At 31.4% G+C, this 27,135-nt stretch overlaps 1 protein-coding gene across 2 annotated transcripts in view; it reads left to right on the top strand.

The window, feature by feature from the left end:
• The first annotated feature begins 3,607 nt into the window (after positions 1–3,607).
• The window catches only part of LOC130442019 (uncharacterized), a 56,855-nt gene continuing 33,327 nt past the window's right edge, over positions 3,608–27,135 (top strand). The window contains exons 1-5 of one of the 2 annotated variants that reach the window (XM_056775970.1): positions 3,608–3,763; positions 9,782–9,901; positions 20,972–21,100; positions 22,641–22,892; positions 24,657–24,860. In XM_056775970.1, coding sequence (XP_056631948.1) covers positions 9,809–9,901; positions 20,972–21,100; positions 22,641–22,892; positions 24,657–24,860 — 678 coding nt within the window. In that variant the 5' untranslated portion in view covers positions 3,608–3,763; positions 9,782–9,808. The remainder of the gene's footprint in view (positions 3,764–9,781; positions 9,902–20,971; positions 21,101–22,640; positions 22,893–24,656; positions 24,861–27,135) is intronic. The other variant, XM_056775971.1, reaches the window with a different exon arrangement.

A 27,135-nucleotide genomic window follows, 5' to 3' on the forward strand; every position in this document is an offset into this window, starting at 1 on the left:
CTTAAGGATCCTTTTATCATCGTCTGTTTACCAGTTGTTATAAAAATGACTCGATTCCTTTTGATTCATAGTAATTTTTCGTAAATTCATGTGGAACCAAAGAGTCAACCTTTTTGATACCTAATTTCAATTTTGGCACAAAATATGAGAAATGTAGACTGTAGACTGAAATCTCTATATCTGAGCAAAAATCACTACGAATTAACCTGCTCATAACTTCTAAACAACTCAATTTTTTCTCAAATATTTTATTTGTCCACATGGTATGTTGAGAGCAATGCATCGTACTGGTGCTTGTATAGGTATAATTAAAACTTTAAAACATGACGTTCATATACAGTGCTTTTCAGATAAAAGTATCCACCTTTAATAACTTTTGTAATACTGGTATTTAGAAAAAATCCAAATACACGTCAATTTATGTTGGAAGGGGCAAGCATTATGGCTTATTTAAACTTACTGGAAAAGCCACCCCCTCACCCCTAGCAGCATCCCCTTTATTTTTTTAAATTACTTGTCATATTTTTTATGTAAAATATGGATACTCCTCTTTGAGCTGATTTCAAAAATGTATAATACTTGTCGGTTAAAGTGGTTAGTTTATGAGATAAACAATTTTTCTTTTAAGAGCACAAATTTTACTTATTATTTACTTTCATTTTATTTGTCTGTACTAAAATGGGTTGTACAACAGTTCAAACTCTTTAATCTTTTTAACTGTGCTATTTATTGTGAAGTTACAATAAGTGTTCAAAATGAGTACCATTCACTTCCATACAATGGTATAATCTATTTTGAAATGCCTCTCTGACATTACTTAATACGGCTGGATTTAATTGTCGACATTCATTTTCTATCCTCTCTCGTAAATCATCCAGAGATTCTGGTTGGGTAGCATAAACTTTTGTTTTTAAATACCCCCATAAAAAGAAGTCTAGGGGTGTTAAATCCGGTGACCTAGGTGGCCACTCCATCATCTGCCCTCTTCTACCTATCCAACGAGCGGGGAATGTTTTGTTTAAAAATTGTCGGACAGGCATAGCATAGTGTGGAGGAGCTCCGTCTTGTTGAAATACCAGTAAATCTTCGGAAAGGTTATCATCATTTTCTATTATTGTTGTAATACGTGGGTCAACCCCTTCCCTGAGTAACTCAAGATATGATTCACCATTTAAATTTCCGTTGATGAAGAAAGGTCCGACAATGTGGTCACCTAGGATACCACACCAAACGTTTAACTTTTGGGGATGTTGTGTATGGAATTCACGCATAATATGTGGATCACTTTCAGCCCAATATCTACAATTATGCCTACTTACTAAGCCATTTAATGACCATGAGCATTCATCAGAAAAGCAAATATTGTTTAACAATTGTGGATTGTTATTGATAATTTGCGTCATTGATTCGCAAAACTCTAGACGACGATCAAAATCATCTTCACTCAACTCGTGCACCAACTTAACTTTGTATGGGTGGTACTTGAATTTATGTAGAACTCGGAAAACTGTAGAAGATGAAACACCGATCGCTCTACTTATTGTTGACAACGATTGGGGTTGTTGAGCCTCTGAGCTGACTTGCCCTAAAATTGCCACTTGGATTGCTTCGTTATTTACGAGTCCCTCTCGCTTATGCACTTTATTGCAAACAGACCCTGTTGTGGTAAATTTCTCCATCAGTTGAATTACATACTTATGAGTTGCATGTCTTTCGTCATGTAATTCGTTAAATATTCTAGCAGCAGCTCTTGCACAATTATTATTTTGGTAGTATAAACCTACAATTTCAATTCTTTCTTGCAAAGAGTAAACCATTTCATAGAAACAAAATAAATAATGTATCAAATTACACTATCAATAGTGACTACAAATTCTAGTTGACAATGTCAAACTTTAATAAAAAGTAGAGTTTTTTGTTGTTTGGATTTTTTAAGTAGAATAAATAGCACAGTTAAAAAGATTAAAGAGTTTGAACTGTTGTACAACCCATTTTAGTACAGGCAAATAAGGTGAAAGTAAATAATAAGTAAAATTTGTGCTCTTAAAAGAAAAATTGTTTATCTCATAAACTAACCACTTTAACCTACAAGTATTATACATTTTTGAAATCAGCTCAAAGAGGAGTATCCAAATTTTACATAAAAAATATGACAAGTAATTTAAAAAAATAAAGGGGATGCTGCTAGGGGTGAGGGGGTGGCTTTTCCAGTAAGTTTAAATAAGCCAAAATGCTTGCCCCTTCCAACATAAATTGACGTGTTTTTGGATTTTTTCTAAATACCAGTATTACAAAAGTTATTAAAGGTGGATACTTTTATCTGAAAAGCACGTATAATAATTTGAGTATAAAAACTCACCGGTACTTCTTAGAAATCCAAATCTCAAAATTGGAAACTGTTGCAACCATACTAACAATGAGTGGTTCGATAATTTCATTACCTCTTCTTCTCTAATCGTATGTTCAACTATCTTTTCCCATTTACAGGCTTCACATTATCACTATCTGGCTTAGTTTGCAATGATATGGTGGTAATCGATTCATCATCATCCCACGATTTTTCATCAATTTATGATGTGGGGAACACAAAGAAAATAGTTTTTTCTCACAGAACCGGTATGGTTTATACTCTTTGAATTCAGCCAATTCTGTGCATCTTCTTCTAATCCCTTGGCTGTGGATAATTCTTCTCAGTCTCGAGTGTATTATCCATTACCATAATACATTTTCTTCAGAACCGGGTCATCTTCTTATGAATCTCGTCACCAGAAAAACAATTTGTTTATTGGAAAAGGTATATACAAGTCACCATAAACGGCATTTATTCTATTTTTGATTTGTGTTGATGTTGATCCTTGTTTTTTCAACTTGACTGAGTGGTCGTTAGAGCTCTAGTATAGTTAAATGGATCGGAATTAAAACTTTTTTTGAAGCTTGTTGAGATTTTTTACTGGCGCCTTCTATTCCTAATAGGAGGACAGGAGCTCTAAATAAGATATTTTAAAAGAAAAAGCGCAGTGACCAAACAGCAGAAGTGAACAAAAAGGGACCTTAAGATATAATATTAGTTAATATAAATAATTAGAAGCACTCAATATTGATAAGGACCTAAAACGCAGTTTATAGAAATGATGGTATAAAAAATGAATAATTTCGAAATATTTTAAATATTTGCCAAGTGTTAAGAATATGACTTAATGAGATTGTAAATAAAAATAAACTATAAATAATAATAAATTTCCAATAACATCTTCATATTTGGTTAATTAATCGAAAATTTATTACACAAACGTTAAAAGGTTCTTTCGAAATTATCCTATCAGTATTTCATTTAAGTCAAGGACTACAATGTTTTATTAATAAACGGACAAATTTCTTCCGTTTCACTTATTACAAAATATCAATATTTAATGCAATTGCATCTTTAATAGACTAAAACAAACTCAAATGACTTAAAAATCCAATTTCTGTGCCCAATTATATCGATATTATGGAATTATTTTTGTAGGTCTAGGTTCGGTTCGTCCGTTCAATGTAAACTTCTTTCCCTCCTCCAACCGACGAATTAAATTCAAGCGTATACTTTTGTGGAAGCGTCAATATTTTTATTTTACTATAGAATTTGAAGAAGTAACTATGCACTCATAGTTATTAATTTTCTCATAAAGTGGTGCTCTGAAATACAAAATTTTGAATCGAAGAATAAGATAAGAAGAAAAATTGATATTTTTTTTAGGTTTCATTTGTGTTTTGAATTTTTTAGGTGAGAAATTTACTTTATAATTAATTAAGATACGTTTTATTTTTTAATATATAAAAGTAGGGCGAGTATTGAAAGCGAAACCTTTCGCTTTAATTCAAGCGAGGTAGACATTATTATTTCAAGTTGAATTTTGGAAATTGGATTATAATACTACATTCATAATCGAATCAAGTATCTTCGTTTTAATTGCTTTTCGTCATTTCACGTTTTGAAATCACTTTTCGTTGATTTATGAAACGAAAATGATACTAAATGTATCAATACATCCTATGGATTTTTATTCTATAGTATCCACATACTTAATATTGGTTTAATGTTCACCTTGAGTTTCATTGTCGAGATTTTGGCGGTTGTTTGTTGAATTTTGTATCAATATTCATATTCCAATCTCCTTATAATTTTTTTCTACTAGCATTTCAATCAACTATTTTAAAAATTTTAACAAAACTTTGAATATTATCACTTTAGTTGATAGAAATTATAAAAAACTGACTTCTAAAGCCTTCTTATATTTATTTTTTTGACTAAATAATCTGGATCTTCTGTATAACAGTTGCGTTGAAAACTTTCGTCGATCAAATCTTTTTTATATAGATTTGAATTTTATTCTTCAATTAGGTTACCTTCAAGAGCAATTCAATGTGATACCGTTTTTGTAGTACTTTAGCTTCAAAGTAGACTTTCCGCGATGACCTCTTCATAAACTCCAAAGTTTTATCCAGCCAGTATCTCTTTGCGATCTAAGAATAGGAAAAAATTGCTATTGGCTAGATATGATGAATAGAGTGAATGCAGAATCAATTCGAAGAGCAATTCATACAATTTGTAATCGTAGTAATGAAATACTGGAATGGTTTCGAGAGAACAATATAGAGTACAACTTTTTCTACAAAAAAACACTTCTCAAATCTTTAAATATCATATTGTTAAACGATTCTCCGAATCAACGTTGACGTAATTGTTAGTAACAGTAATAATAAAACAAATGAATATTTAATGAGTCGAAACTTCATAGTTTGCTCACTATTTTCTCGGTACAAGATAGTTTTTAAAGTTATTATTTATACATTTCCATAATCACTTGTGTCTGTAACAAAATGGCTGACACTGGAAAAATACAATAAATAACAAACACGGGAAAATTTAGCAATTTTTATGAGAATTAAAAAAATTCATCACAAGATAGCTTATATGTAATTACGATAGATCTTCTCTTAACTCATTTCATTCTCTACTATTATTATTATTATTTTATACGAGGGTTTTTATTATAAGAGTAACAATGGAATTTTAAAAAAGGATCTACTCAACAACCATACACCGAATCGCTTCGTGCAACTTTTGGATATAAAGCACCATTAAAGAAGACCGTTTACAATTGGTTTGCAGAATTTCGTCATGGTCGTGCGTCCGTCAGTAAAGAATGTGGAGAAGATCTTCCAAAATCGATTGTCATTTCGAGAAACATCGATCCTCTGCATAATATGATTGGAAAAGATCGACTTGGGACTTACAGATAGAGACGTCTTATGATATCACAGACAACGATACAATCGATTTTGCATGAATATTCATGTGTACAGAAGCGACGATACGGTAGGGCGCGGTAGGGCGACGCCTAGGCCGCCAGATTCAAAGAGTCGCGGCTGACAACATATTCGAACGAGGCTTGCTTGCCCGAAAATTTCCAAAACTCTGCAAACCCTTCTTTATCTTGGCAAAAATAGAATGGAACGTATTATCCAATGACTGCAGCTCATTTTAACTGGCATATTCTATTATACAGAAATACGTTATTTATTTATTTTTAAAACTTTGAAAAAGAGGGATGGGCAGGAAGGACGGGAATCCGCTAGTAGAAATAAACACAGGACTGTTTCAAAAAAATCGATAAATTTTTGTTTTCTTTATTATATCGAAACTGTTGGAAAAACACCGTGCAAATTGGAGCTCTTAGAATTCATTTTAAGAGATACCAAATCGCAAATTTTCATTTCCCATTTCAATGATCAACATTCTTTTGGAATTTGAAATATTATAACACACGATGGGCACGAGATGTTGGAATTGTCAAGATGTATTTTTGTAAAAAATTTAACGCTCTACAAAAAAGCTCCCTAACCATATTCGATATTCTTTATTTTCCAACAACTTTAACAATCGAAAATAAAATTGCTGCAAAATTCGACTTAGATAAGTTAATAAAAAATCTCGACAAGGCTACCAAAGTAAAATTTTATTAGATTTTTGTTAAATAAATGGATATAAAAAATAGTTAGATATGTTTCTTGCCTTTTTTGCGTATAGATTTGAACAGTTCTTGAGAAGTACCGTAGAAATTTCGCCCAGGGCACTAAAACCGGCATTACAGGTGTAAGAAAAATATTCACCCGAAATATCGCCTAATGACTTATTCTCACAAAATGCGTGTATAGCGATTTGCATCACTTCAAAACATTATTTCTACTATATCAGCTTCAGAGTTGAAAAAATATTTCTAAAATTAGTTTGAGCGTTGGCAAAAATGTGTGTACCTCATACTTAGAAGGCAACCCTTGTATTATAAATTAGTTTCCGGAATTTGATTTTTTAGATTGGTAATATCATATATATGATGTATAGAAATTTTCAATCAATGTCGTGGACACATGTTTATTACATACATCTTGATTTATTTGTCTCAGTCTTTTGTACGATGTTCAAATTTGATATGATTGCAAATTATTTTCAATAACGCGAACATTTCCAATTATGTAATGAGGAAGGTAATATCAACTCGTGTAACCAATTACAATAATGATTTTGTCGGAGGTTGTATAGTTTCACTTTCACAAATATCAAGTTTTTGAATGAATACAAGTTTATATTTCTCCTTAGATTTATTTATCCATATGAGTACAAAACGTATTACTTATAACTTTTTAAATTTCAATAAACACTAATAGCCAGTTCAAATTTGTACCTATAATATAATTTCCTTCTTTATATCAGTTTGGTGCTGTTCAAAATTAGGTTGATAGAAAAATTTTGTGTCTACTTTTTGAAATTCTGGTTGAAATTCGTAATTTTACTTTCAAATTGGCCTCACATTAACTATTGTCCCATAAACAAAGATAATAGCAATATTTTATTTAAAAAGAGACGCATATTTTCGTATGTTTTTTTTCATTGCCACTGAATGAGGAAATGGTATATATGAAGGTTGATACTTGAGTTTTGAGGTAGACAAATGAAAATATTGTCCATTCAAACCTATACACTTTTGCATACATTTTAACCAATTGTCGAAGCATTTTTCCCATTCCGAAACACGTGATTTGAACATTCGCTTCTTTAGATGTAGGAAACGTTGTCCTCGCAATTTATTTTTAATCTGCGGAAATAAGAAAAAATCATTGGTTGCCAAACAAGGACGATATATCAATTCGATGTTTTAACTGTTCAAAAACGTTATTGTTTGAACTGATGTGTGAGAGCTCGCTTTGTCGTGTTGGAGAATGATTCGACTTCTGCGATTGGTTTCCCTGATTTTTCTGGCATTCAAATGCAGATGTACCATTTAGAATCGACCGTTTTACGTTGCTCTAATGGAACGATATCCAGTTATTGGATATATTGGATATATATAACTTCTTTTGATTTTTACTCGTCTCAAAAGACCTATACAGTCGATTGTTCTTTAGTTTTGGGTTGATTCGTCCCTTGTCACGATTTTATAGACGTCTTTTGAAGTACTCTTGATTGAATTTTTTCAGCATTTCTTTGTACTTATTGGCACGAGCTTTTTTTAAGCGATTGTTAAAATGCGATATTCAACGCGAGCAAATATTTTTGAGAGCCAAATATTCATGCAATATTGAATGTATGTGCTACACTTAAAGACCGAAAACGGCCAGTGGCCGTTTAAATTAGCCACAACGCGTTCTGTGTGCCTGGCGTTTGCCAGAACACGTTGTGGCTGTTCTGATATAGCATACCATGATACAGCCATAACCTGAATGAAATTATTTTAGATTTGAATAAATGTTTAATGACAACGTTTTTTTATATGTTTTATATACATATAGTCAATAGTTAATATACATTATTTTTGCGATTCAATAGTATCTATAAATAAAGCATATGGCAACTCGTTCTGAGTAGGTTCAACATTGAAAATATCAAACTTCATGATGGCAATATCAGATTTGACCTATTTTTATCAGTGTTGTCGTATATACACCAACGTATATAGTTTGAAATTTCCATTACATAATAACAAATATTTTAAACGTAGTTTTTTCTATGTTTGTTTTTTAATTTTTACAAGCTTCTGTCTACAAATTATAATCATTTTTTGACAATAAAACATTTCCCTCTTTCTCTCTCTAAGTCTACGAACAAGCGCAAAGAGAATGACAGAGAAATTGAGAACAATTTAATTGATTTTCAAGAGCAACGAGTTTGGTAATTAATTAATAAATGGTAGTTGTTGGCCTCTATCTTATAACCGAATTATTGAGACTTTCTACTCTTAATGAACTGCTCCCAATCAATTAATACAATCCACCAAAAAAGTATCATATGATTTCTGATCAATCCGATGAAATAAAATAACTATTATCATTCATTCAAATGTTTCCAGTCTTAACTCTCTTCTTTATTTGCATTAATTGTAGACAGAAAATGATAGAAAATTAATGTATTGTATGAAATAAATCGAAAAATAATTCTTCCAAAATTAAAACAAATTAAATTTAATAACGTATGTTGCTTCCTCGAGCTCCAATCACATCTTTAAAATGTGTGGAATTCTTTTGATCAAGTCCTCCAACCAATTTTCGTTAAAAATCTCCTACTCCGTCATTAACACTTAATTCATTTGTTGAAAGTTAGTTGGTATCAAATCTGTAGATCTCATACTTCTATAAATATTGTCTAATACATACTCAATAAGGCTTAAGTCCGCACCGCGTAGAGGCCAGTCTAAAACTAAAATATTTCCCCCTTAAAGGTACCGTTGTACTATTTTAGCGACTTGAGGTTGTGCTTTAACACAAAGTCGTTGTCTATAAAAGGAGCATAAGGAACAACATACAATTCCTACTACTTCACTACCTTTTGCTATTCTCTTTTCTATTCCACTTTCTGCTACAAAAGTTTTACGAAAGTCAGCCAAAAGTAACTAGATTGCAACTTGCATGCAATAAAAACGGCACAAAACCGATAATGTCCAGATCTTGCATGAAAAAATCAGATGAACTTCATCTGTACATGTTTTTGATCAAGAAATATTGCAACTTGCATTGCATTGCACGTTGTATCGCATCGTGTCAAGCGGCCTTCAGAGAAAGGGTTTAATGGACTTCAGTCTGTTAATGTTATTATTATTATTCCAATGCAACGCTCATAATGTTAACTTTATTTGATTACTCACATCATAAAAGTCGTTCTAATCAATCAAAAAATTAGGTTGAAATATTATATCGACCTCCCTGTATATTTTTCATATATATGTGATATAGATTTGTAACAAAATGATTTCCTGCGAATTTGTATCTTTTTTTATTTGTACGAAAGTTGAAAAGACTGTAGCGGAAATTGGTAATGAAAAACTCAGTTGAATTCTACGTCAAAATATTCCGAAATTCTGAAATTTGTGAAAATCATCAAATTTTTTGTAAACTTAACAAACTTAATTATAAAATACTAAACTAAAAATACAACATAAAAATAAAATTTAATTTCAAAATAAAGCCCTGGTACTATTTAATTCAATATCTGGAATTTGATACTATATTTTGGATTGTAATTAATACGAATTGTACATTCCCACGAAATTATCCACAACCACTTACATCTTGTAGTGCAACAACGCCAAAACAAATCTTGTATACTTCTTGTTCATATAATACCTTATAGTGCGCCTGTATATATCAGTTTATTACGTTTATCACAAGTGAAAGTCTTGAGATACATTTGGACACCATATTGTAAGAATTTATGGTTACATTAACAGGTTTTATTTTTCTGTTACAGGTTTTTCAACCTACTACTCTAGTCAAAATGAAGTGTTACGTAAGTCTCGTATGTTTCTTAAGTGTTATCGTGTTCGTGAATTCTGCCCCGTATAATAATAACCCAGGTACCCAACTACAGGTCAGTAAATTTATTTTTATTATATTGTAACTTTTTTCGTATTTATTCGTGGGGTGAACAAATAAACACTCTCTCTCTCTCACGTCTTTAATTCATTTATTTATGCACTATACAATACTTATAATATAATTATAATTATAATAATTTACTTATAAGTATCACTTGAATTATTTTTGCAATTATTTTTACTAATTCGCTCTTTTCACTACGAGTATTTATTTAGATAAACTTATTTATATACACAAAGAGAATTCTACAAAGTTCTAGAACAAAAAGAAACACAAGAAATAAATAAATTTCTTCAATTTCTTATTTCTTAGACCTTTTGATATATTTCTTCTAAATGTTCTTTATTTTAGGTCTCTTCTGTTTTAAAATTAGATTTTTCTAAATAAATACTAGAGACCTAATATCAAGAACATTTAAGCATTAAAATAATTAAATAAACTTTCCTAGAAATTATTTAGAAGAAATATTGTAAATAAACCGCCTTCTATAATAAAAGGTTCATTAAAAGTGCGTCCACCATTTATAAAAAACAGATTAAAGGCGCAGAGCAAATTCGCCGAATTCTTAAATTCTTTTATATCTGGACAAAGCCAGCGTAAAGACCCATTTCGCGTGCTTGTATATAGGCCAGGAACCAGCGGTAAAAAACGTTAAAACTGTGGAATTTTGTTCATCAACTTCGTTTTTTATGAAAACTTGGATTTGAAGCTCTACTCACCCCATTATTCAAAATCTTCCCTGTGTCGAAAAGTGCTTTTTGTTTTTTAAGAGTGAAAACTACCACTTATCGTTGTTTATATTTTTTTTATAATTGTGCTGAAGAATATCGTTTCAACAGTTGCACTGGTTTTATCGCGATATGGCTTTTAAAATTGAAAATGAAGTGATTCACCACTCCGAATATCTTCCGCATAAGGGATTATTTTTTCTTCAAAGCAAACAGGTTCTTCTACCAAAACATAGGCTGAATTTCCCTATCTGTGCAATTTGAGATTGAGTTCATTTGATTTTGCTGTAATATCCACCTTAAAGTGAAATTTTTGCAATCATTTGCCGCTATTTTATCCAGGGTGATTAATGTCTTGTTCATTTAGGAATATATTTATTTTATTCAAGCACAAAGCGAGACGTTAGATATTATTAACAATTTCGATTACCAAATTCATAACCTCAACTATTTAGGCCAGAAATATTTGGGCACAAAACGTTTCTTGGTGTATTATGCAGTTTAACTTCAGAATTTTGTGGATAATTTGTTCTAAAAAATCGTTGTTGCCCCTTTATTTTTCCTGTCATACGTCTGGCTCCATCAGTTGCTATTGAAACGATTCTATTTAAATCGATCCCTATATCTTCAAGGTATTTTTGCACAGCATTCTCTATATTTTCCCCTCTAGTTTGTCCAGAGAGCAGTAGCAATACTAGAAGATCTTCTTTTGGACTTTAGGAATACATATATCTGACCAAAAGTGCAACTTGTACCGTGTCTTTTATGTCGCATGACTCTTGGATAACAATAGATAAGGCAGAAAAAAGTTTAATATCTTCCTCCTTCAAATATGTTGCTATTATATATACATAATAATATATATATAAAGAAAAATCTTTGCTCTTTTTCAAGATTTCTGGTTTTTTCTGAAATCACGATACAGCTCTTCAGATTTAGGTATGAAGCAATCCTTGACGTGTGTCACGAAGGAGGAGGCGACAAAAAAAATCTAGTACAAGTCGCTTAGAGATAAAATGGATGCCATATCCTCGTTAATAGATTCAGAACGATTGTGGCTGGCGAGTCCTACTTTATACTAATAAATAAGGGTAGTTCGTATTGTATTCGTTTACATATAGGCTGGACTATGAAATGTTTAAGTTGCTGAAACCAATTGATAACTCAAAAAATAGTAGTGATAATAAAAAATAAGGAAAAACGTGGTGGGAGTCACTTTCTTGTTTCACTCAAGACGACATTCAATTACCCGCAAGTAATAAAAGTTCGGTTCGCGTGTGATATAAAAAATAAACAACAGAAACTTTTGTTCCTGTTATTTACATTAGTGTTATTAGTCTAAACTTTTAATAATTCAAATATTCACAAGTTCATATAATTAATTAATTTCGTTTTTAATTCTCCATATATTTAAAAAAGAAGCCGGATCGCTCGAGGCATTAAAATGTGAGGCTTACAAAAAATATAGTTGATTAGATGTTACACTCATATAAAGGCATATTTTTTGACAAAAGAAAGTAATTAGTTAATGCATTTTTATAAGTATATTCTTAGTTTTCCTCTTTATCACAAATTTCTGTTGTTAATTAAATATTCATATATAGAAGTGTAAAAACTTTCCTCCCTCCCCCTTTTATGTATAATGCTAATCGTGGAAGTATTTCATGGAATTTTGAAATTTGGAAGATATAAAAAATATTTTAAAATGGAAAAAATTTGTATAAATTTGATAAATCTTTCACATGTAGCATTACAAATTGTACTACCGTTCATAATTGGCTTCAAACGTTTCCACGGTAGTAAAATTTGCATTAGTCTTTCACTGAAAAAATAGATTAAGTTCTGCAACAAATTGAATAAAATAAAACAGTTTGGGTGCGACATAAGTTGAAGAAATTTAATTAAACTCATCTAAACCAGGAATTAAATAGGAATTGGAAAGTTCTGGTTAAATATATTGGCATTAAACTACCGATCATAAGTTTTTGCTTAATGGGGTAAGGTCCACTGACTGTGACGACGATCATTTCTTTCAGTACATTCTTTCTTCCCAATTCTTTCAAATACTCTTTGTACATCTTCGAGGAATGCTTGGAATCGTTGTCATGTTGGAAGATGAATTTTCTACTGATCATGTGATGGGCAGAACGTACTACATTTTCCTTCAAACCAAATATCTCCAAACCATCACCGAGCCTCCACCGTGTTTCCAGTCGAGATTACATATGAATCTAATATCCTTTCTTTTTTGACATGCGTACTAGTACTCCTGTTTTGGAGCCAAAAAGCTCAAACTGTGACCTAATCACTCCATAAATCTATCTCCCACTCTTTATGCGTCCAATTTTCATGTTCTTTTGCCCACTGCCAGATTCTCTCAATCTCCTTTTCACTATAGAAGTACTTAAAGGCAGTTCTCTAAATTTTTTGATCTGAGCTTCTATCTATGGGACCGTGAGTCGTCAATCACGTCTACTAATCAATACGCTTATCTTCAGCGGTTGGGGTTTTCTCGATGCCGTTCTGAACGATTTCTATCACCAAAGGTCCTGGTGGATGCATATTTTCTCACGTTGTAGTCCAAGACTTGCGTTTAATAGAGTAACAAGTTTAAACCGATAGTTTCTTGGATTTGCCCATTGTAAAATTTACCAAATTTGGGAGAACGAAAACAATTCGTTTATCAAATTTACATAAATATGTCTTGGTTCAAAAAGTATAAATCACAGCACGTTCATTCATCTCACAGGACTAACTGGGACTAAACTACAATCAAAAACACCGAAGAAATAATTCACGGCTAAAGAATGATAAACAAATCCATCGGTACTCGCAAGTTTAAACTTGTTGCACTTATTTGAAAGAGAAATTTGTTAAAGTTTATTATTCTGAAATTATGAGGTAGCAATAACGAAGTAGCAATAACTTTTGACCGGTAGTGTATGTAAAACACTTTTGGGCACATATCCGACTTCATTGATAATGATGTGCATCGTTCTGAAATATCCGCTGGATTTATATGCTGGAATTGCTGGCTATTTGTTTCTACAGTAGAACTTACCTACTTTCCTACCTATGAGCCAATTGGTTTAGTTCCTCTAGTCTTCGATTTAAGTGTTAGCTTCTGAAATGTGAACTAGACTCAAAACATTTTCTTGAAGGACTCCAGATAGGATTGTATAGATATCAGTGAGTGGTTACTATAATTTAAAAGTTGTAGTATAATCAAGCAAAACATTGTAGAAGGGTTGTGTACCCAGGATGGCTTTTGATCAGTTTCTTTTACCTTCAAAATCACCATTTATTATCTTGAATAGCCGGTGTACCTATTGTGCCGTTTACTACATTTTTTTCCAAGAAATTACAACGATCTACCGTTTAATAGCAAAGATCTATTAACAACCATAGTATATACATCTTACTCGCCAGTAGCTAAGAGAATGGCTGAGATATGAATCAAAGCCATAAAATTATTTTATATAATGAATAAAAACTCAACGCATTTCTTATCATTCACTGAAGCATCCTTAACTGAAAAGCCTCCATGTCCATGATGATAATGAACAACTGTCTATCTAACGAATCAAACTTCATAGATATGAATACTATATATTTATACAAAAACCATATACTGACATCAAGGACCACAACTTGTCTTCGCTAAAAAAAAATTGTTTACTTACTATACCAAAGAATCAAAATTTTTGTAGGGAAAAGAGAGATGGAACTAATTTTTTTTTCCATAGGCGCCCGAAGAACATTTTTTTCTTTCTACAATGCAATTTTTCTTTCAATCTTCGTTGAGGACATTTAACAGAGAGGGACCCAATTTTTTTTCTATAATAATTGAAAAGAATACTTTCTGTTCCGTTTCTAAAAGTTCCTACAAGAACTCATTTTACCTTCCATTGAATCCACACAGTAATCAAAACATCGTTAATCATTCTATCTCTTCATATTTCAATAACTATGCTCTAAATAACTCATGTCCTGGTGACTTCTCCGATTTTTATTAATTTTTTCCATTTATTTCCTAGAGTTAATCATAGTTTCATCATATTCCACACTATTCTTATTTATCTCTACATCAGTTACATATTCCTTGTTCATCAGCTCTCTAAAGTACTCAATCCTCCCTTAAATTATTTCGTTTTCTTTATCTTTCCCCAAGCTTTGTCTAAAATATATTTTGAAATAATTTTTGATTTTGAAAAACATTCTGCTAAATTCTACTCTGTTTGTATTTGATAAGTTTTCTGCTTTGCTCTGATGCTTTCTTCTTTAAACGAAATATTTTATATTTATTTAGAGCTTTGTCTTGTTTTATGTGAAAGCATGATGATGATGAGTTCCCTGCACAAAACCACACGTTTCTTAGTGTCTTCGTCTCATCTTATGCTGTTTTCAATATGATTTTTTCATTTTATTTCGTGTTTATTCTCCTGATCGATTTCCTTATAATTATAAGCTGACTCTGTCAATATTTGTATGTCAACACAAATACTGTAGGTTTAAAAAAAAGACGTTAAGACTGGAAACTCTAATCTGATCTAAATTTTCCAAAAACTAACCTAAAGAAAATCACAAGTCTTATATTTGTTTTCTTATAAATATTATAAAAACGTGTTTATATTCATTCATTGCTCAATTAACATATATAAAATTCTAAAAAAATCTTCCTAGTAATTCATTATTCATGGTAACTATAAATTTATTGTTTAAATGAATGGATATTATACTAATTTAACCAACAAAGCACGCTATGCAAATTTAAAACATCCGGTAGATAAAAATCGAGACATCCAGAACATTTTAATACTCAAATAATAATTTTAATCAGCAACATATAAAAATATTGATATATACTCAATTGGGATTAATTTTTTTTCAATCTTCTATATTCAATCTTCAATAAAAAAGTTCTTATATTGATAAACCAAAATAAACAAGATCTGCAGCCTTTTTAAGTATTATAACAAACCTTTAATAAGGTATGGCACTAATTCATCCTCAAAAATATTAGATCATATTTAACAGATACTTTCTCGTGAACCATACCAGTATAGCAACCCATAACCAATTTTTTTGAACTTCCCAGGGGAGTTTTCTTGAACCGATCACGGTGCAAGTTTACCAACAATATATGACGATTATATGGTTCTCATATAAACCCAATTGCGATATATATCTGTCCATTTGAGATTAAAACTATATGTTAATAACCACCAAACTCCTCAATTGTATAATGTTCAATACGTAGATATGCATTTAGACAGACATGGAATGAACACATCTTCATCAAGTGTAATATGCTTGGACTAAGGTGAATGTACTGACTTATTGGTAGTTCTGATCTATACCAATTGCATCATTGCGTCAATTAAGTGTCAGTATATCCTCGTGTATTGACTAACTAAATGCTGATTATATTATTAGGTAATCCTGTGCAGTCAGAAGTTTATTGATTTCATTTGTTTAAAACAAATAGTGTATCGAAATTTTTGTGTTTCCCATTATTAATGGGATTTGTATTACTAAGAATTATACCGACTACCACATTAAATTCTACGGTCAACTTCGTTTCCTGTTGATAAACTCGATGGAATTACAATTGATATAGTCAAAAACAAATATTTATAATTAGATACAGCTTAATCGTTTTTCAATTCTCGGTTAGTATCAATACACAATACGCATGCGCTTGAACCAATTGTATTTATTGAGGTACTTCGATATGCGGGAATAAGAAGTAATCTTTGGGTGCCAAATAAGGACTGTACGGCAGATGTTAATAAACGTTTTCGTTTGAACTGATGTGTGACGTGGTGGAGAATGATTCGTCTTCTGAGATTGGTTTCCTTAATTTTTTCGAGCACTTCTAGCAAACAACTGCTGGTTTACCATTTAAAATTAACCATCCCATGATACGTTAGCGATCTGCCCAGGTATACCATTCCGAAAAACAGACGACTATTTGCGTGGAGGTGCTACATGCGCAAACTAATTTTATTGGATTTGGTGATGTCTTAAAACACCTAAACAATCGATTTTTATTGAATTTCGGATTCATATGCATAGATCCTTGTTTTGTCGCTTGTCCCTATCTTACATAAGTCTTTTGAAGTACTGCGATTGAATTTTTTCCAAAATTTCTTCCCACCAATCGGCACGATCTTTGTCAAATTATGCGGTATCCAACAAATAATCTTTTTACAGCCAGTGGAACTAACGCCTAAATATGCCTCAATCTCTTAGTATGCCCCATGACGATCTTGCATTATTAGTATACGCATAGCATTGATATTTTCTGGTACAACACCTGATTTCGGATGACCACATCAGTGTTAAAATATCTCAAAACTTATGTAGCACCCCTCGTATTTATACGTCCTATCACAAAAACAACAGATATCAAAACTTATACAGTATAAATAAACATTCAAAATTCACTGCAATTTATAGGAATTATCAGTTTTTCGAAAATTTCTTACTTCGAAACAGCGTTTATACAGGGTGTTCTTCATAAGAATCGACAGAGAGCAATAGCTTATTATCATCATCGTCATATAGCTTCCAGTGTAACAGAAGGCACCTATCTGTGTTGCACCAGCTGTAGTAAAACGATGAGGTGATTCTCCTGATGGGTCTTTTTGTGGGTTTCGTCCAATTTTCTTTGTTTTTGGTTATTTCTATAGCCACTTTCCATTTCTTACTAATCTGTTGCACTTCTTTGTTTATATTTCTTCCCCATGTTCGTACATCTCTGCCTCTTATTCTTCTGCATGTTGTATTATAATTAAATGCTTGTTTGATTATGTTTGTTGTTGGTTTCCATAGTGTATTATCTATACATCTTCATTGTCGCTTCTTAATCGTTATATCAATGTTCTCTTCTTTAGTTATGATTCAAAAGTATCCAATACATAGCCAATTTAGCCAAAAAATTCTGCAGATAACACGTAGATACTTATTTTGCAACATCTTTTTTATATTCTCAAGCTTCGTCCATATATAACAAAACAGTTTGTCGTCTTAAACTTAGTTTTGTTATCCTTGAAATTGTTGAAGACCATATTTTATACAATGATTTCAGGCCTATTCTTCTTTTTATATCATTTAAAGTACCTCCTTGTGTACTTACTATGTTATCTAAATAGAAAAGCTGTTTGCCAAAATTCTTCTCCTCCAAGTATATGATGCTTTCTGTATCGGTTTTGCTGTCTCGTAACATCTTTTTTTTTATGTTTATGTCTAGTCCACTTGGTGTTTTGTTATGATGCAGCCTGTTTGTTTTCTGTTGCATGTAATTTTTATTTGTTAATAGACATCCTCGAATCCAAGGTCATCAGTTTTTTGAATACGTTGGAATTCATTCCTGACCTTTTATCCTGTGTTTTCCTCATTATACAATCTATTACAACGTTATATAAGATTGGTAACAGAAAAAATAAGGACAATTATTTCCTCGTCCAATTCCCTTATTTGGATGTATAGTAAAAAAAATTCCTCTTAGAAGTGAATATCCTGACATAAAATAAATCGAAAAAAATTCACTGGTTGAACCAAGTACTCAGTTGAAAACTCTTTTTTGAGCATGATCTGAATGGAATGAATTACAACTAATAATTCGCTGTACAGATGATCTTGATATGCCACTCTATCTAGATGATGTTCTAGTGTTGATATGCCGTTGGTCTCAAGAGATATCTCTTCTTCTCCCAATTCAACGATTTAGAAATGAAATATTGAGAAGCCCAACAAAACTACAATATAAAGAGGGAGTGTTATATCATGCTAAAGCCACATTAATATACTAACGAAACTAGAAGGAAATGATACGACTAATTCTGGATTGAATTCTAATTCTAAAAATCCTCAATTATCTAGTCAATATTTTATACTGGGATCAATTGATGTTATGATCAAAAAATTATAGTAAATTATTTCATTCAAAATTGAATAAATTCATCATTTATCATTTTCAAAGTACTACTCAAGGTTATTGAGGCATCTGTTTCTGTAGTGACCTTCTCGATAACAAGAATGGTTTGAAAATTTCGTTCTTGACACCGTGACACCTTTTTTATTATCAAGTTAAGCGGATGGGGATAGACAGGAAACGAACAAAAGCCACTTCAATCACTACTTGTGGTCAATTATTAAATGGAAACTGAAATTTATTTTTCTCAAATATCAAATATTGAACTTGAAAAAATCATCGTTATCATTAAAAAACAGCTGACTATTTTATTTAATAAACATGGCCACCAATAACTTTTATACTTACGATGGATGGCATATTTTAGCCTGAAGCATGACTGTTTATATGAAGTCGACTATATTTTGCATACATTGTTATTTTACACAAACTTCGTTACGTAAGTTAATGATGCATAGCACGAAATTTTTCGACTGGCTCTTTCTTACTTTCACTTCACTTTCTTTGTGACCTTAAACTTCTTTTATCGATAATATTTGGCTTTTACATCATGTTGATTCGATAATCATTACAAACAGTACCGGTTTCTGAAAATATGAAACTACTATTGTTTTCATTCAACTGTTGATTCTATTTTTGTGTTCATCACATTTCTTCCAGAAGAAATTAAGTATGGAAATTCCTATTTCACCTGTTTTATGTTCAATTTTTAATGCAGCAATGCTGAGAGGTGGTAATCTAGAAACGCATCAGCTTCCATATTTGATCCCTTATAAAACTATCAAAGTAAAGTCTTGTTACATTCATTTTTGTAGGGGCAATTTGTGGACTAGTTCGCAAATAAATTGAATAAATTCTATCTAGTAGTGATACTTAAAACTCTCAAAATAGTCTTTAAAATTAAAAAGATCCACTGTTAGAACGAATTGAAGTATGTTCCAATAGTTTTTAAGACAAAATATTTAACTAAATATTTTTGAAATGATCACTCGCATTAAAATTTTCATAATTAACGGCTCAGTAACTAACAAAGATAATAGCTTAAACTAAATATCATACACTTTGCGAGATAAAAATGCCCAAAAATCTTCAATAAGACGAGCTTAAGGCAAAGGGAGGATCTCTTGTTTTGGTACAAGAACTATGTAGCCAATATTGAGTTGCCCTTGCAAAATAACAAGACATTAAGTCCGGCCAAAACGTCTCCAACATGATTCTGACGTACCAAGTCAAATAATTTAGTGAAGCAGTTGTTACAGTATATAATCAGAATCTTCAGCTTCCTTCCATACTCGACCTGTATAAGGTCTGGATATCCCTCTTGTAGAAATCGCACACCAGAAATTTATCTTTGAATTTGAATTTTTCCTATATTTTACATGGTTAAAGCACTTTTCTATATTGTCCTTATAGAAATCAAGGTTTCCTTTGAGTTCCGAATTGGCAAGCTAAATATATCCGATTTAGTTCATTTTAGTATTGATGCTAATTGGTTTGAGGTATATTTCGTCTTTTTCTTCATTTTTAACCATTTATTGCTAATTCCCACAATACAGTACTTGTTTAAATAAGGTATCCACTCTCTTATTTTCTTACGGAAACCCCGACTATGTCTTTGCTCTTCTTACCAGATTTTCTGCTCTTTCTCGGGTCAAAATTCTTGGTTTTTCACTCTTTGGATATAGTATTCGCTCTTCACGTTCAGCTATAGCGCGGTATATGGCCTGCGTGAAATATTTTGGTTTGAAAAAATGCTAATTTGATCAGGCCTAGGGATCTGTTCGTTCAAATTATAAATGCTTTTTCATACGTCCAACTTATAAGAAATTTTAATGCTAGGGCTTATCTAACTAATGTCAAGAAAATAAACAATTTTTTGCTCAAAAATCGTTTTAACGGCTGTTATCATTCAATCCCCATTTATTCAGGAGTTGTATCTGTCATCTCTTGATTCAATTGACAAATTTTCTGAAAATTGTATCCCTTAAAATAAATGTATCTTTGTATGTTTTTAAATTTTTTAATAAATATACTGTGTCCCTGGTATGTAAAAGGACTGGAATGATAAAAAATTTGATTTAATGTTTTCAAAGTACACCTTAATTGGTTAAATATTAGCTTCTAACAAAATTTTGTTTTTTTAGAACAAAGTAGCTGGAAATTTTCAAAAACTTTTTCGATAATTTTCCTTCATATTTGCCACTTTACTTTACAGTAAACTTGATAATTTGGAATTCTTGATTTTTCGAAGCTCAAATTATATTAGGAATGGGTCTTTAATTAATAAAAACTTGAAATTGGATTCGAGTCGTTTCACCTGCCTTGAGACACATTATAGATGTTGGTGCGTTTTCAAATTGACATCCTATATATATATATAAATTAATTATTTAAGCAGCTTGGAAGCAACGACAATGGAGGAGGACTAACTAATATTTTATCACAAATTGATTTACCAGGATTATTACAAGGAATTAATAGTTTTGTAAAATTAATTGGAACATTTTGCACCCCTTGTGGGCAGGTAATTATATCACTTTTAAACAACTGAAAATATTTCTCTTTTATCTATTTTCATTGTACATGAATCAGAAAAAAACGATACATAATAAATTTTTGTAAAAAAATAAACTGGAAAGTTTTTTAGAATATTATATCAAAATTATCCTCCTCAAGGTAAACTATACAAAACGTTTTTTACAGTTTACCAAATTTAAAACATAATAAAACAAAGAAAATTTTGTTAAATAGGCTTTATTGGTTTCAGATATTTTACGGCATCTTTGTTAACAAATAATTTCTTCGCGTATGATTGCAGTCTAGAAAACCAATTCTTACAAACTTTTCGTAGTATAGGAGACCGTATTCCACCAATAACTCTTTGAATGTTGATTTCCAATTTTCCTATTTATCAACGTAGACAAGTAACATTACATAACCTCAAAGAAAACAGTCCAATGAGGTTGGTTTTTAGAGTAAATCCTAATCATGACCCTACAACGTTCACCATAAATAATAACATTCTTATCATCATCGTTTTTCAAGACGTATTGACTCCGCCATCATAAAGTGCTCCAAAGATTAATTTTCTGGGAATATAATCGTGAGTTGGTGGAACATCTGCTTATTTAAGTAACCATTCAACCAAAAATTACTTTCAAACATGAACCCAACTGTAAATGGAAACTCAGCATCAGTATAAATTTTTGTTTCAACTTATACTCTTGGACTTTCTTCAATGCTTTTTCCTATACAGGCGCTACAGCTTCCTTAGTACTTACTGTTCGATTTGAGCAACATACGCATTATCAGTAGAAGTAAACGTGGTCCGGAAATGATCCTTTATAAAGTAAATATCAGTAGTTGAATGGGATATCCATAGAGACGTACCTTAGTGGAACAGAGAATTGGATGGCTTGAGAAAACGGTTCATCAACGTAAAGAATACTAGCAATTGGGCGAACTTTAAGATGATAAGAATGCCAGGGGACGACTGCAAATTCTATGAGCAAGCCATGGAATCAACAGAGTATCTACTGCTGACCATGTTGCTAAAAAGTCTTAGGATCTTTTCTGGGATGAGTCTACGTATTTTGAAAGCGGACCTATAAGATGTAGATTCCTCTAGGTATAGGAACAAAGTGGATGCAATGCCAAAACATCATATGCGGATAATGAAAGGGTCAGTTCCTACCATATATTTCACCATTTTGTCTTCTTATATATTAAAATACTTTTGACTCTATATTTCTGTACAGCATTTACCCATTATCAAAATTACTCGTTTCTTAATATCAACACTTTCATTCTTATATATTCCTCAGTCTTTCATTTCATTTTTATATTCTTCCATAGAATTTAGAGACATTTGATGTATTTATATTACGAAAATCTGTACAACAAAATGTACTTTAGCTTTTCAATAAGTTTTAGAACATCCTTTATAAGTGATAATTATGACAAATACTTACTTTCCAGTTTGTTTACTTTAACAATCAACTGAAATTATGGAATTTATATTATAAATAAAACATTTCCCTTTATCTATTTTAAAAATGTTGTAGGTATTGGACAATGTTATCCAAAATGTAACAAGTACCGCTTTTCGAATATTCGGTAGGGCTATTTTACAAGGAGGAGCTCTTGGCGGTAGATCGGGAGGAGGAGGCGGTGGAAACACAGTAAATGTAGTCCTCCCTACTTTCCCGCCAGACGAAGATGATTACGACGAAGACGAAACTAGTTCCGAAGTATCAGATGAAACAAATAAAAATTCGGCAACCACAGCGACTAATCTACAATCGGATTTGATAACTGTGAGATTCTAAATGTGTAGCATGGTATTCGTAATGGATAATTTTATGTTAACATCCATCATTTGTGCCTTAGTTCGTCTTTTGTTTGTGTGTTCTTTGTATTAACCACATACAGCTTCTGTAGTAACCAATTATTTAAAAAAAATTATGATAAAATATACTTAAAAGTGCTACAAAACAAATAAATATATTTCAAATTTGTTTTGCAAAATTATAACTATCGGAAAGCTATTAATTATTATCAAATTTGTTTATGTTTATCTTTGTTTCCGTCTTTTTTGTCTGTGTGTTTGTAAATTGACATCCGTCTTTATCTCCATCTTTTTCATTGTCCCTCTTTATTTGTCTAATTCGTTTGTCCCTGTCTATATTCCTATCATTGTCCTAGTCTCTGTCGGCCTTTTTTTATCTCTCTCTTAGTTTCCATCTTAGTGTTTGTCTCCATCTCAACATCTATCTTTTTTTCTTTTTTGTTTGTACGTCTACACTTTTGTCTTTGTTTTCGTCTCTTTTTTCTAGTATTTGTTTTGATTGCGTCTTTACACTGCTTGTTTTTTTTTTGTTCTTGTTACTGTCCTTGTTTTTGTTGTAGTATTTGTCTTGTATCATTCTGTCTTTATTTCTATACTTGTCTTTTTTTCTGTTCTTAATCTTGTCCTCAATTTGTGTGTCTTGTTTATCATTGTCTCTGTCTTAGTTTCTCCCTTTGATTGTTCATTTTTTTATTTATGTTCCTTCCTCCTTTAGTTTCTGTATTTGTCTCGGTCTTAGCCTCTCCCATTGTTTCAGTATTCTTTCTTTTTCTATGTCTTCTACTCTCTGCTTGTCTCTCTTGTTGTCTTTATCATTGTTCATGTCTTTGATTCTGTCTTAGTCTTTGTCTCTATTAGTCTATCTCTCTGTTTCTGTATTTGTCTTTATCTCTCCCTACCTTCGTTTCTGTCTTTATAATGGCCTTTTCTCCGCCTTTATCTTTATGTTTGTTTTGGTCTTCATCTCTGTTTTTGTTTTAATCTCTGATTTTCTTTTAACTATATCATAATCTCTCACTTTCGGTTTGTCTTCTCGTTTCTGCTTTTTTCGGTTCCTATCTTGATTTTGTCGTAGTATTTCCTCTCTTTGTTTATGTATTCGTCTTTTTATTCGTCTTTTTCTTGTTCTCTATCTAAGCAATTGTCTCTATCTCCATCTTTATCTATATCTCTATTTTTGTTTTTGTCTTCATTTTTGCTTCTGTATCTGTTTCTAATTCGTCTTTGTCTTCATTTATCTATTTGTTGCTTCATTGTCATATTTTATATTGACAATTATGATGTCATTTGACATTATTTCCAACTCTTTATTTGATCATCTCTCAATAGATAAACCAAATCAGAAATTTCCTAGCAATTTTATCCTAAAAGGATACATTTTAAGAAACGATTCATAACCTCTAAAGCTATAACTTGATACAAAAAGTTAGAAGAGCAGACGTAAACATACTACACTAAGAGAAATTGTATTGGAACAAGAAAATACTTCCAGACTTCCACCACATAAATTGTTTTTAGAAGAATTATGTTCTATTACATAATTTGCTAAAACTTAATTCACAACGATACAAGTTCGCTATAAATTACATACACTATCCACATTGGAAAAGATTGAAATCAATTTGATACAGACTAAATCCAAGTCTGCATCTTTCGTGGATCACTTCCAAATAAAGTTATTTTCGTTGATGAAACTATAATCATCATTAACATATTTTCTTTTCTCTTGCAGTCTTCTCCGTTAGACGAAAACAACTTGATATCGAAGAGACACATAAGAGCCGTAGTAGACGACCAAGCACTAGCAGAATCAGCTCCTGAACCGGCGGATCTAGCAGACATAGAAGACGACCAAGATCGGAATAAGAGATTCCTACCTTTCGGAGGGGGTGCCGGCTCCGGAGGGTCTGGAAATTTCTTATTCGATATTGTCAGGGTAAGAAGGGATGCTTTACAATTGCCGTAACAAATTTAATTTAAGTAAAGGGTTTATTTTGGATTTTAGATTGTTTAAAATGGTATTTTATTTTGGTTTTTTCAATTATTTTATACTTTGTTTAGTTTTCTTTGTATATAGAGGCGATTGTAAATATGAATTTCTTATTATCAAAAACCACTAGAAAATATAATTTCTTTAATCAATACCCGAACTAGTGCTCACTATTGTATAGTACCATCTTACTATGCTATACCTACTAGGAGTTAGAATTTATACGCATTTTATTGTCTAAATAAATAGGTTGTAATTTTTGTAATAAATGTTATAATTTTAGTATAATTTTCTTGGATATATTCCATTGCAGTGATTATCATTTTCCTCCCCAATTTTTTTGTAAAAAAATTAGAAACCATACGAAGCAAACTGCGATTCGTTTTATCAAATTTTAAGGGGGTAATATTTAAATGAAATGCGTTCTATTAAACTTTATATCAAGTGAACTGCTTAAATACTACAATCACCTTGTATATTATACAGGATATCCAAAAGAATAAGCATATAACATATGTGTATAAGGGAGCCAAAAATATGACGATGGAGGGGCAATTCACCTCTCAATGATACAGTGTACCAAATTTGTTTAATGCAAATAAATTGGTTTTTTTTCTTAAAATTTTGAGGTATAAGACATTTTTTACAACATTTGGACCACTATGTTATACATGAGCTTTTAGTTCTCAAAATATCAACACACATTTGACTAAACTGACAAGATATGACATTATAAACTGATAATATGTGAGAGGAAGACATTTGAATAGTTTGTTCAACTTCAAAACGGTAGTAATTCACAAATAAATTGTAAGAATTGAAAGTGTGATGTAAAGAAAGTCCATTACATTACTCTGTTAAAGCTTATCATACACTAACAATTCAATTACATGAATTATTTGTAATATATCAATCTACCTCTAAAATTCGGGAAGCTTTCAGTATAAATATTAAAACAAAATAATTTATAGATAAAATTTAATATTGTAAGATAGAACAGAACTAATCGAAACGTGAAAATCAAAAGAGACCACTAGACATTGATTGGAGACTTATAAGAAAATATCTGAAGCATGTAGTATGAGTCAAAATAATGTTGATACTTTATATAAACTTGTTCACTCAGGCACTAGTTTTTTAGTTATAGGCCTCCAAACTTTCTGTTAAATAGCTATCATACTTGCCAATAATTAATGAACGTTCAATTTAAAAGACTTTTCATGTATCTGTACTAGTCACTACTGTTTCTCAATGACTTTGATTTCGAGTTTTTAAAGCCTTAATGTCTTATTCGTTGTTAACCATCGCAAGATTTGAGTGACATTTGACACCCTTTATGTTGTAAAAGCTACAACGCGCTTAACTATGAAAATGTTTCCTCCTTTCTCTGTTTGTAGCATCCTCAAACTCAACATTGTAAGGTTGCAAAGTTGTTCTGTACGCTTATCCTTTTTTTGTGAAAAACACATTCTTTCGTAAGCTCACCTTCAAATCCTATGACATTTTTCTTTTCTCCTCAGATTGCGAATCTGTATTTTTGCACCCCAATTCGATTCTTCCTTTGTAATATCTTCTAGCACTGTATCCAATCATGTTTACTTTGCCCGTCGTCATTGAAATACATACACTTCCCTTTCTTCAATGACCTTTTTTGCAAGTATATTTCCCGATATCCTCATTGTATACCTCAACTATATAAATCTTGTTATTGATGGGTGATTATACAAATCCTTCAGTTTGTTTTTGTTCCCAAAAAAGTTTTCCTCAATACCTTACTTTCCCATACAACCAATTTTGTTTCTTCTGTTTCTTTCACTTCCGTATGTAACTATTTGAATTGTTTGGACATAATTGCATTCAAATTAGTTACTGTTTTGATATTTTAACAAGCAACTGACATGGAAAGTCTTTTATTTCTAGTATAGTGCAAGAAGAATTTTTAAAATCACTCTATTCTAATGATTCATGTTAGGTATCTAGTTCTTCCTTCAATTCATCCAAACGAACATAAACTGAACCTTCCGTTCTATAAAATCACCTCTTAATTTAATATTCCAAGATCCCGCAACAAAACAAATGTTCATTTTGTCAAATAAAACGTCTCAGGTCAGATCTTCGGGTCTAAAGTTTGTTCCAAAATTGTATTTGTTTGTAAAAAAACCTCAATGTCGTCAATATAATGTCAATATAATATAATTAGATATTCATTTTGATATATTAG

This window comes from Diorhabda sublineata, chromosome 3 (genome assembly GCF_026230105.1).
Source record: "Diorhabda sublineata isolate icDioSubl1.1 chromosome 3, icDioSubl1.1, whole genome shotgun sequence".
NCBI classification, from domain to species: domain Eukaryota; kingdom Metazoa; phylum Arthropoda; class Insecta; order Coleoptera; family Chrysomelidae; genus Diorhabda; species Diorhabda sublineata.